The sequence below is a fragment of the Melanerpes formicivorus genome, unplaced genomic scaffold (assembly GCF_026170545.1).
Source record: "Melanerpes formicivorus ecotype bairdi unplaced genomic scaffold, bMelFor1.0.p_v2 SCAF_53, whole genome shotgun sequence".
NCBI classification, from domain to species: domain Eukaryota; kingdom Metazoa; phylum Chordata; class Aves; order Piciformes; family Picidae; genus Melanerpes; species Melanerpes formicivorus.
Genome location: NW_027142405.1, coordinates 2720878 through 2733145, shown reverse-complemented (window position 1 = coordinate 2733145; position 12268 = coordinate 2720878). Strand labels below are relative to the sequence as shown.

Sequence of the window (12268 nt, the reverse complement as noted above, 5' to 3'; positions counted from 1 at the left end):
ATATCTGCATATATAAGCATATAGATATTTCAATCTGGAAAGTCAGATGCCCATTCATTTCCTTAAACATCAGCCCTGCAAACACTTCAGGTGTGAGTCAGTGATTTTCTTAAGAATATTCAGATATGTAAAATTATGTCAACTTATAAATACTATGAGATCACACTGTCCATGATAAACATGAGGGAAAAGGGAAACACATGTGATTTGCTTGGTTTTAATTAGCAACAAGTACAGTTGAGGGCACAGACAGAAGAAAATCTAATCCCATTTAAACAGCCATCATCATCATCAACAGTCCCATGCATATCCATGCCTCTCCTATCCTCCCAACCCAAGTCTACATAAAATACCCACTGCACACTTTGTTGGATTTTAGATGGGAAGCAAATGCTGGTTTTAAGCAGCAGATTTAGTCAGTAAATCCCCAGATATTGCAAATAAGTTTGGATACAGAAATGTTTGTACCAAGAATGTAACTTGGTTTTTTCTGTTGTTCTGATGAAAAACAATTTCAAAGCAGGGGAAGCCTGGGTTGTTTTTTTTTTTTAACTAGTGTACTGTAAAGCCTCTTACCTTAACTCCAAAGTTGTGCAGTTGTCGAGCTGCTGCTAATCCTGCTGCACCTGCCCCAACAATAATGACAGATTTCTAAAAAACAATAAAACATTGCAATACATATAAATAGTTAGAACTAATCCAGGAATTATCACTGCACACTTATTGTTCTTGCTAATATTGAGGATACCCAAAGAATTCTAGGCTCTCTTGTCCTCTAAAGTAACCAGTGATAACTTAATGATGATAGGGCATTTAATACAGAGAAAAGATCAGTTGTGGCTGTGAAAATAGTTACAATGTTTAAGGGCTTTAAAAACAACTGTCTCAATATCTTTTAACAGAAACAAATGAAGTTATCAGTCAAGTAACAAAATCTAATTGAAGTTACCTGGCAAGAAACACACTTACCTTGTACTGATTTCAGTCACAGATTGGATTGACCAGGAAAAACTATTTTATATATTAAACATATATATATAAATACACTTTGCAAACATAAATTAACTTACAATATCTGAGAGGTATTCCATTACAGAGTACTGTAGTTTGATACAGAACAGCAATTCTGTATGCTGTTGAGCAAATTACTAGTCATAAATATGGACCCTTTAATCATAGTTCTTACAAACCAAAATAGGAGTTGCCTTACCTATGGAAGAAGAGCTGTAATACACAGTTAAGCCATGACAAGAACCTAAGTGTATTGTGTATTTTTCACACAGTTCCCATCCATCTGAAAAGCTCACAGGAAATGCAAATCCTTAAAACTGAATTTATAGATTCCTATAAAAACCTTGGTGGGAAGAGTCCCGTGTCTGTAGTTCACATAACCATTGGAGGCAGAGGAGAACCACAGAACTGTTAGGGTTGGAAGGGACCCAAAGGATCATCTAGCTCCAACCCCCCCGCCATGGGCAATGTCGGGGCAAGGACACCCTGCACTAGATCAGGTTGCCCAGAGCCACATCCAGCCTAGCCTTAAAAACAACTAGGGATGGGGCTTCCACCACCTCCTTGGGCAACCTGTTCCAGCGTCTCACCACCCTTATGGCAAAGAACTTCTTCCTAACATTTAATCTAAATCTCCGCTCCTCTAGCTTGGATACATTTCCCCTATTCCTGTCACTACCCAACACCCTAAAAAGTCCCTCACCAGCTTTCTTGTAGGCCTCCTTCAGATATTGGAAGGCCACAAACAAGGTCTTCTCAGAGCCTCCTCTTATCCAAACTGAACAATCCCAACTCAGCCCTCTGATCCTCCTTGTTGCCCTTCTCTGGACATGTTCCAGCAGAAAGTTCTTCACTGAAGAGAGTTGTTCGCCATTGGAATGGGCTGCCTAGGGTAGTGGTGGAGTCACCGTCCCTGGAGGTGTTGAAGAGGGGATTGGACGTGGCACTTGGTGCCATGGTTTAGTCATGAGGTCTGTGGTGACGGGTTGGACTTGATGATCTTTGAGGTCTCTTCCAACCTTGGTGATTCTGTGATTCTGTCTGTATCTTTCTTGTAATAGGGTTTCCAGAACTGATAATAGGGGTTCCAGAACCAGGTGAAAAACATAATATGTTTGCTTTTACATGTACTTGTTACATGAATGGTTGGAAATATAGGTAAAGAGCAAAAAATACAGAACAAACAAACAAATAAACGTGCCATTTATTTTTATAGCACTAATAACACAGGAATTATTACACCAACTTACATTGTGGTATTCTTTAGGAAGAAGATACTGGTCAGGACTGACTGATAAAATCCCTGTATTAATTAGCCCTTTCCTTGTCATAAAATAAAGTATCCTCTCCATTTCCTGCACACAGCGAATACGCACAAGCCCCCGAACAATGATGTGATGGACACATTTTTGAGGGGTAAGAGCCTCCTGCAAACCAGAAACAAAGAATACATAGTGTTGACTTTCTAATACTCAAGGGTTTACATTAGATTTAAACTATAATCCAGGCAGTAAAAATTAATCATGAATCAGGCTTCTTAGAGTATTTTAGTAACAAGTTTTGTGGAAGTTTCTTGCTAGCCAGCTTTACACAGTAAGGAACATGGTAGATTAACATGGAACAAAAGCAACTGAGTCTAGAAGATTCTCTTGCAAACTCTGTGGTGTGCTCCATTAGGACAGGAATAGTATTGAAACACATCCCTGACTGCAAAATCTGCCTGTTGGCAGTGCTCACAATGACATTCCAGTAAAATCCATTTCAAAATGGCATTTCAAATAAGATTCATATCTAAAACCTTCTTGTAAATAGGCATCAGTATCTAAAAGCTTCAGTATGTGAAATTCCAGCAATTCCATTAAAGGTGGTGTCGTAGACTTAGCCTAAGTAAAAAGACAATCACTTCCCTGTCCAACAGTCATATAAAAAGAAAATATTAATCCTAAAGCACCCACAAAAACTGTTTGGAAATGTTCAAGCATCTCTTTAAAAGTTAATAGCTGGGAAGACTCAGTAGAGATTTAAGGTTTTTAGAGCTTTTGTATTTTACTGCATAAAAAGCTCCCAGGGATTAAGAAACAAACAAATGTCAAAAAACTCAGCAACAAAACAAACAAACACACAAAATCAAACCCCCAAAAACCCCCAAACTAACAGCCAGTCTTGAACTGGATTTCAAAATGATGCAAGTAAATTTCTCTGGACCACAGAGAGATGTCTAAGAAGAGAGTCCAATCCCTAAGAAGAGAATCCACATCCCAAAAAAGTACCTATTATTTGTAAACAAGCAAACTAACTATTAGCATCTTTTACCTTGCAGTTCGTGTACCACAGAGCCAAAATCAGGTTTCTCAAAGCCAAGTACATGGTAGGGTCTCGTGAATATTCTGGGAACTCATAGAGCTCATCCAGTTCCATGACATCTGGCCTCACACAAAGTGCTTTCCCACATTCATTGGGCTGGTAAAAAGGCTGGAAATACTTGTTCATGCCTGCAACTGAACAAAGACACACCAAGAACCAGTCATATTCCATCATATCTTCATCATGTCCTTTTCCCCCTAAAACAATCCCACTGACCTCACAGAGATAAACATATAATGAAGCTCTCCAGCCTACAGCCATCTTCAGAATGTATTAGTGCTGAGAACTAAACAACTATTTCTGAATCAGGAGTATTAAGTGCCTTATAACCTCAGTTATAAGACAAAATCTGTCACGCCTATTTAAGCAAGAGAGCCCTGCAGATGGCCCTTACCAGTCAAATTAGGCACGCTCTTTAAGTGCTCTAACTTCACAAGGTTGGATTCCCCAGGTAACCGATTAGTGCTGGTACAGGATGGACTCATGCCCACGCAGTCTGGATAATATGCAGCTAGAAAGGGAGCTGCCACACTGTCTTTCAGCAAAGGAGGGAGTATGAGCATGGAGTACCACCAATGGTCTGAAACTTCAGCCACTCTCTGGCCAAGCGGAGAAGTGAAGGAAAGAGGGGAGAAGAGAACACGTCAGTACTTTGAAAATGGAAAATGAACCAATTCCCCCCTCCCTCCAAAACTGAGACCAAAAAGCACTAGAAGTAGCAATCTCAGAATTGCAAGTCATAAAGACATTTTCTCTCCCTCTTTCCCCTTCCTCAGCCTGACACAGAAAACCTGTAGCTTTCCTATCTTCCTCAGAAATGGAGCTGGGACTTCACAAACTCCACACCCATGTGGAAAACAAACAGATGAGACATGCCATGACAACACATCTATGCCTTATCAGGCCCTTTTATAAAGTCTTTACAGTTGTTTATGCTTCCAGAAATCTGCACTTGGAACAGTCTAACTGATAAAATTAATTCAGAGTCTGCTATCCCCATCAAAGACCTTCTAAAACCCTAACAAATGCCAATGATTCATCCGTAATTTACAAATCAAATATGCAATAAGGAAACAAAACCACAAAGCTTCTGCAAGAGTCAACAATAAACTGGAACATGCTTCCTGGGGTAGAGGTGCCTCAGGTACACTTGTCAACATTGGCTTCTTGAACACGGATCATACTAAGTCTGAAATGCAGGGTTACAAGACCATAAACCCATTGAAACACCTACATACATCAAATCTAGTTTTGTGTTATGAAGGAGAGAGAGAGAGCACATTTTGATATTCTCTCAGTCTTCAAAAAGAGGAGACTAGCTTGACTTAAGAGAGAAACCACCTAAAAGACAGGGAAATCTTAGGATGGGGAATTTTATTTGAAAGTTAGTGAGTGAAAGTTTTGCCTGATCAGAAATTAGGATTAAACCTTGAATCACAGGCCACAGCTCAGAGACTGCAAACCACCTGCAAACTATGGTACAGTAAGGGAAAAGCGGTAAAAGATGAGAAAGACCTTAGGCTCTGTTAGGCTCTGTCTTAGGCTGCATCAGGAGAAGTGTGGCCAGCAGGTCGAGGGGATGATCCTCCCCCTCTACTCAGCCCTGGTGAGATCCCACCTGGAGTACTGTGTCCAGTTCTGGAGCCACTATTACAAGAGGGATGTGGAGGTGCTGGAACGTGTCCAGAGAAGGGCCACGAGGATGATCAGAGGGCTGGAGCACCTCTCCTATGAGGACAGACTGAAGGAGTTGGGGCTGTTCAGTCTGAAGAAGAGAAGGCTCCGAGGTGACCTAATTGTGGCCTTCCAGTATCTGAAGAGGGCCTACAGGAAGGCTGGGGAAGGACTTCTCAGGATCTCAGGTAGTGACAGGACTAGGGGGAATGGAATGAAGCTGGAGGTGGGGAGATTCAGGCTAGATGTGAAGAGGAGGTTCTTCACCATGAGAGTGGTGAAACCCTGGAATGGGTTGTCCAGGGAGGTGGTTGAGGCCCTGTCCCTGGAGGTGTTTAAGCCCAGGCTGGATGAGGCTCTGGCCAGCCTGATCTAGTGTGGGGTGTCCCTGCCCATGGCAGGGGGGGGTTGGAACTGGGTGATCGTTGTGGTCCCTTCCAACCCTGAATGATACTATGATACTGTTGCAAATAGTATCTGACAGTTTCCTGAGCAAAATGCATAAATATTGACTTAAGTGCCAAAGGACCAAGAAAAGGAAAGAAATACACTGTACTTTAAAACTGCTTTCATATTCTAGGACAAATGAGGAGGAACAGCCACTACTCACCAAGTCCTCAGGCATGGAACACTGGTCTGAGCCCTCACTCTGAAAGAAAAGGGAATAGTATCAGGGCTATTCTTAAGCTGTACTACAAAAAGTAAATATAAAATGAAACAGTTTACCTATGGGTGTAGTCCTTATATACAAAGTTTCTCTTTTAGTTTAAAAGCATGTTTATCATGAAGCTTCAAGATTAAATGCCCATCCTTCTGATTTTCATATGATCAGTATTTTCATGTTCTGTCTTTAAAACTGTATAGATTCTATGACACTGCAAGGACTGTTTCAAATTTCAGGAGGTATCTTATAGTTTCATAGTTTCATAGTTTCATTCAGGGTTGGAAGGGACCACAAGGATCATCTAGTTCCAACCCCCCTGCCATGGGCAGGGACACCCCACACTAGATCAGGCTGGACAGAGCCTCATCCAGCCTGCTCTTAAACACCCCCAGGGACGGGGCCTCGACCACCTCCCTGGACAACCCATTCCAGGGTTTCACCACTCTCATGGTGAAGAACCTCCTCCTCACATCCAGCCTGAATCTCCCCACCTCCAGCTTCATTCCATTCCCCCTAGTCCTATCACTACCTGAGATCATGCCAAAGCTTCAAGCTTCATGCCAAAGCTGCAAGTTTTCATGTAAAGCCCCATGGCAGACTTGCTAGGAATTAACAAAAGCTCATTGAGCTTTCCAAAGGCTTTCCTTAATAATGAAGGATGGCCAAACACAAGCAAAATAATCATTTTGGTGTCTATGTTGTGCATGCTGAGAGTGTTTCCAGAGCTTCAGAAGGGAGGATTTTACAATTGACTGTGCAGACAAAGATATTCCAGATACTTCTTTCTTTACATTTCCACTCTGGAAACAAAAAGTCCAAAGAGCAGGTAGGCCTCTCACAGTGCAGGCCATCAGAGAACCATTTGGAAAAAAAAGGAATGATTTTGAAGCACTGAGCAGGGAATAAGAAATTAATGTCTGCAAACAGAAGTATAACCTTGTTAGTTTCGCTATGAACAAAACTCTTCTGTTACCTTGGTGCAATTGTTCAGTTTCATACCACATCTGTAGATCTTGGCTATTTGTGGTGTCAGCTGGATTTCCTTCGTCAGCTGACGCCATTTACCACAGTCTGGCTTTGTGCACTGCACCTACCAGTGAAAAAACAAAACATGTTTTTACTTGTTGTTGTTGCTGTTCAACTCCGGATAAAACTAATGAAGCGTAACTAAGCAGTTAGAAAGCAGTGAGATGCGAGGAAGTTGACAAATATAGTTGTTAAAGTTGTTCTCATGTAATCCTCAGGTCGTAAGAAAGACATTTGGTATAAAGAAACCTTGTATCCACCTCCTGTAAGAATGAATTTCTCCACAGAACCTAACTTCAGAATTAATTCACCAGCCAGTTGCTATGGTCTTCAGAGGGTTTTGCAAGCATTGCTGCAAAACCACACTGTTCACCACTTCAAAAATAACAACCACAAAAAAAGACACCACCACCATCACCAGCAACACACCTTCATCCATTCCAGTCTTTCCTGCTCTCCTTACCAGGGAAATATAGAATCTGTTTGGGAAGTCTTTTTCACGCTCATACTGTAGCTGGCATGCTCCCTTTTCCCCACTGACATCTTATTCTACCTGAACAATCACACATCTTGGCCGCTGCTACACTAAAAAGCAACAGAAGGTGGTTCTTGGCAGAGTGTAGAGAAGGTCTGCAGCAATGGAGAATCTGATCAGAGTTGTTATTTTTTATGCTTTTCACAGTCCTCTAATACTAGAAAACACCCACAAAATCTTAGCTGACCTGTTGTTTGAGTATACAACATCAGAAATCCACATCAGAACATCATACTGAAATACACCCCATTAAATCACCTTCCAACTTACCCAGTAAGGAAGCTGTTGATCAGCCATGAAGGCTTTTGGACTGGGCTCACTTTTGCCATTACTTGTCCAAATCCTTTTCCAGGCAGTGTATTTGTCATAACCATCTTTATGGCTAAGAAGGAGAAAAGAAAACAGCAAGGAGACAGAAAATTGAATATCTAGTATAAATCAAACAACAGCAGTAACTAAAAATCAGGTATTTTATATCAGGACAGAGAAATAAGGCTGTAGAGAGGCCTATATTTTTTCTATTAAAAAACAAAAATAAGAAAGAAAAAAAAAAAGGAGAAAGTCATGGTTGTTATGATAGCAAAAAATTGCATCCTGACCACTATGGCCTTTCGATCATGTGCTTTCTGGAATCAGTCTCAGGCCTGGACTGAGTCAGAAATACTGCTGAGCACATAAGTGCCCAAAAGTCTTAGCAGAGCTGGCTGGATTCAACTCCACTCAAATGGGAAGGAACTTGGAGCTGAAAGCACTCTGTGAGCCTGACCAGAGTCTTCAGTGTCATCAAACTATAAGAGTTAAATCTGCTCGCTGATCAGATGTTACAGGGAGTCAAGGTGTCCTGAACTTACACTGCAAAGTGAATTTGCTTTATAAATGAAATTAGTTTTACCTAAAAATGTTCTTATCGCTTACAATTTTTTGATGCCTTAACAAAGACTAAAGCTTCAGAATCACTGTGCACACAAACCAGCCTGCCTGAAGTTACCAGTTTTATTGTCACTGCTATATTTAAGTTGATGATTAGTCCATGCAACACCTGCAGTTTTAGCACCAATATCTAAGCTTCACTTTGAATAAAGCAAGCACAGAGGACAAGACTTTGTAATATGTTCAAGTACACAATGTTTCAACAGTTACAGTAACTGCCAAATTTTAGTAAGTGCTGAAAAGGCACAACTGTAATTGGCAAATCTACCTTCGGTAATAGTGGTCGAAACATTCATTGCAGAAGTGTTCTCCACAGGAAAGATGATACCATCGAGATGTATACCCATTTTTAGCACATCTGTAATGCAGGAGACATAGAAATAGCTTTATGATACATTTAGGAAAGAAATCTTTCTCTTGACAGTAGGACATTCTAGAATGTGGAAAAAATACTCAGGACAAGCCAGGCCTTTATGTTACATTCATGAAGGCTGACTTGCACAAGGCACTACAGTCATACAAATAACAATAAGATCATTTCAATTGTGTCAAACTTTATTTCCAGTTTCCCAACTAAGCAACACCAGATGCAAAAGAGGCAAAATGTACACAATGTGCAGTTTTGTACTAGGTCTGGCCTCCAGCAACGTCCCACTAACAATGGTCAACAATGGCCTATCTTTAGTTCATTTTAACCAGGCATTTCCTGAACATCTAATACATTTGCTCTTACAGCATATTTTGTGACACACTAAGCCTTTTGCAAATGTGCAAGAAGCCACAGTCTCTCTCCATAGGAACTTAAGAGTTCCTTTACTTGGTTCCATTTTGCTCTGATATTAGTGCAGGGGTGGGAAAACATCCATTAGCAAAGATTATATTCATCAGACAAAGCAATCACTCTTCACTTACAAAACTCTCATTAAACTCAATTAAATGGTTCAAGAGAAATGCATGAGGTAAAAAGCAACGACCTAAGCTACTTATTGAAATTGCTAGCCATTAAGTGGTCTCATCTCAAATAATATTGAAAGTATGTACTTGGGAGGGTGGAAGGAGTGGAAATCAAAGCATTAAAATAACAATTCAAAAAGATGACTAAGCAGTACCTATTGTTTCCTAAACAAAAAATGTAATCTCACTAATGCTGATCTCTCAGGTGCTTATTTCCCCTACAAGTCTCTTCTGCAACTATGAAAACGCTTGACTTTCCTATGACAAACTGCAGAGTACACTGACTTCCTGCCACCCAAGAGCAATGCCCAGTACTAAATGGAGCACTGAGTTATTTCATATCACTGGGAAATAAATAAAACAAGGAAAGTTTTTCTCACTTAACCAGAGAAGGAGCAATGCTACATAATTACTGCATAATAAGGTCTAACATGTTGCTTATTATAGATACACCTTGCCAGTATCCACTCATTCAGTACTGCCATGGTCAGGACTCTTGCAAGTGCACAGAAAGTCACAAACAACTCAAGAACAAAGAGTTCACCTAAGTACAACTGTCTCCCAAGACTTAAAATTTCAGGATCAGAATCTCCCCTTGGGACTGCAAAGCCTTCCAGCTTGAGAGTGATACAGACTTTCGGCAGTAAATGGTTTCATTTTCCATCTTGAAAGCAAGTTCAGCTTCCTCAGATTACACTAATACACTCTCAGATTCACAGAAGCAAGGCGTGTTCCAGCAGACACCATTAATAATATAAGCAAGCATGTTCTAAAGATATTCTCTCTCTGAATTAGCAGATTGCACAGTAGATAGTTAACCACAACAGGAGTAACTTGTGACGCTTACCTGGCATCTTGGGCTTCATATTAGTACCTCCCGATTCTCCCTCTACTTTTACGAATTGATTTTTCATAATAGAGTTAGGATCCTAAACTTCAGCTGAAAGTTTACAAAAGCCCATGGAAAATGCAGATGAAAAGAAACAAACCTTTCAGCTGCACTGGCAAAGCAAACAGGACATGTTGCAGTGCATCCAGCTTTTTCACACTTTCTGTATTTCTTCTCTGATGCTTCATCATCATCATCTGCTGCTTCAGCTGCTTTCTTCTTCACCTAATAAAAAATAGCCCAAATCTGACCAGCAGTGGCACAAAAGCATCTCCTACAAAATGGCACTCTGACAGTTTTGCAGCATGTGGGTAGTATAAAGTGGTTAAAACGGTACTAATGACCATTTCTCTCCCCATTGTGAAATAGGTGCAGCACAAAACAGCTGTCAAAGTAGGTCAGTTTCTCTAAAAAAAAAAAAAAAGAAACCAAAACACCAACAGAAAAACCCCAAAACACCCAGTAGAAGCTGGAAATATCATTTAAAGCTAAAAATGTCCTGCTTTAGCCTAATGATGCCATTGAAGAAATTATAAGCAAAGCTTCCAGTTTAAATTGTATTTTAAGCTTCATCACATGCTAATGAGTCAAGCCTCATTCTGCTTCTCCTTCAGAAGAAGACAATTTCTTCTTCACATACTTATTAATTAGGGGCAATCTTATCTGTGCCTCAAATAAAATATTATGGTAGGCTGAGGGCTTTTTTTGGACACCAGACACAAAGCTGTATATCAAATGTCTGTTCTGGGCCTCAAAGGTACAGTGTATCCTCTTGGTTTAGACCTCAGTCTGGATGGGCAGACAGCTTTGCCTGTAGTGATAGGACGAGGGACAATGGTTTCAGGCTAGAGAAGAGCAGATTTAGATTGGATGTTAGGAAGTTCTTTCCCATGAGGGTGGTGGAACACTGGAACAGGTTGCCCAGGGAGGTAGTTGAGGTTCCATCCCTGCAGATATTTAAGGTGACGCTCAACAAGGCTCTGGGCAACCTGACCTAGTGGAGGATGCCCCTGCTAATTGCAGAGGAGGTTGGACAAGATGATCTCTGAAGGTCCCTTCCAACCCAAACCACCCTATGATTCTATGAAACCTAGGGTTGTGTTTTTAACACCTCAAGTATTTACAGGTTATGTTGAGCATTTCTTTTCTGAATATTGGTCACAAATGAGACAGTTTGTCTACTTATTCACAGAATTAATTAATTCTCCTTCTCTCTGGATGAGAACCCAAATCCCTAATTTATCCACAATGAAGTCCACTTTCTTTACAGATGTCAACAGAAAATAGAAAATGCCAAATTAATATGTATTTAAGTTATTATAAATACCTGTCTTCCAGAGCTCCTCAGGGGAAGGTTGTCTGGAGACTGGTCTGAAGAACATGCCTTTTTTTTGGTTCGTAGCCTTCCAGTTGACATGGTATTATTAGATCTGCAAAAAAAGAGTGGGCAGCAGTTAAGGAAAAAATTTACATTGCTTGACTCTGCAGAGCTGTCTAATCACCTGGGCAGGACAGCCACTCATAATACTACTTCTGTCAGAGTTACCTATGCAAGAATATCTTTTGCTCGACTATTAACTCAGGAGGAAAAAGAAAATAAAGTATTATGGGAAAGGAACAATACTACTATTTTAAACTGAATTTGGAGTTAAGATTAGATCCTTGAGTACATCTTGACAGGCTGTTCCAGATCAGCAAACCCTGGATTTCAATAATCTGATTTGCATTATGTGGAGACGTGGACTGGAATTTGGTTGGCCAAGTGAACAGACATTGGCTCATAATGCAAGCACTGAAATACCACTCTGAGTAACACACATCCTGCTAACTACTGATTTATTGGTAGCAAGAGATTTGCACAGTAAAGCACTTTTCCAAACAGAGTACTGAAGGGATGTTTGAGATCAATGACCTGTTCCAAGACTTGCACACACTCCTATGAAAGTGCATCAAAATTTAAAGTCTAAACTGCAGCTGCATTGCAACTATAGCGATCAGAACACAGTACATTAAGCACACTGTAGGAGGAAAAGGTCTAAGCCACAAGACAGCTCTAGAGCTGACTACCTCAGTGGAAACACAGAGAAGCCCAGTTTACCATGCTGGAAAGCATGGAGTGTGAGAAAGCATGCCACAGAAATATGAAAGCATATTTAAAATGGTGTTCTCAAAGGCATTCTTTTCACAGGGAGTAAAACACACATAAAGACATCCTAGAAGA

The 12268-nt window shown here is 40.5% G+C and overlaps 1 protein-coding gene across 1 annotated transcript in view; it reads right to left on the bottom strand.

Moving 5' to 3' along the window:
* The window catches only part of KDM1B (lysine demethylase 1B), a 29697-nt gene that overhangs the window by 15454 nt on the left and 1975 nt on the right, over window positions 1-12268 (bottom strand). Inside the window, exons 3-12 of the mRNA XM_068160839.1 lie at window positions 11375-11477; window positions 10148-10272; window positions 8473-8562; window positions 7545-7656; window positions 6687-6803; window positions 5660-5698; window positions 3770-3974; window positions 3325-3509; window positions 2262-2438; window positions 577-651 (exon numbers count right to left, since the gene is read on the bottom strand). Of these exons, the coding sequence (XP_068016940.1) occupies window positions 577-651; window positions 2262-2438; window positions 3325-3509; window positions 3770-3974; window positions 5660-5698; window positions 6687-6803; window positions 7545-7656; window positions 8473-8562; window positions 10148-10272; window positions 11375-11464 (1215 nt within the window). The 5' untranslated portion in view covers window positions 11465-11477. The remainder of the gene's footprint in view (window positions 1-576; window positions 652-2261; window positions 2439-3324; window positions 3510-3769; window positions 3975-5659; window positions 5699-6686; window positions 6804-7544; window positions 7657-8472; window positions 8563-10147; window positions 10273-11374; window positions 11478-12268) is intronic.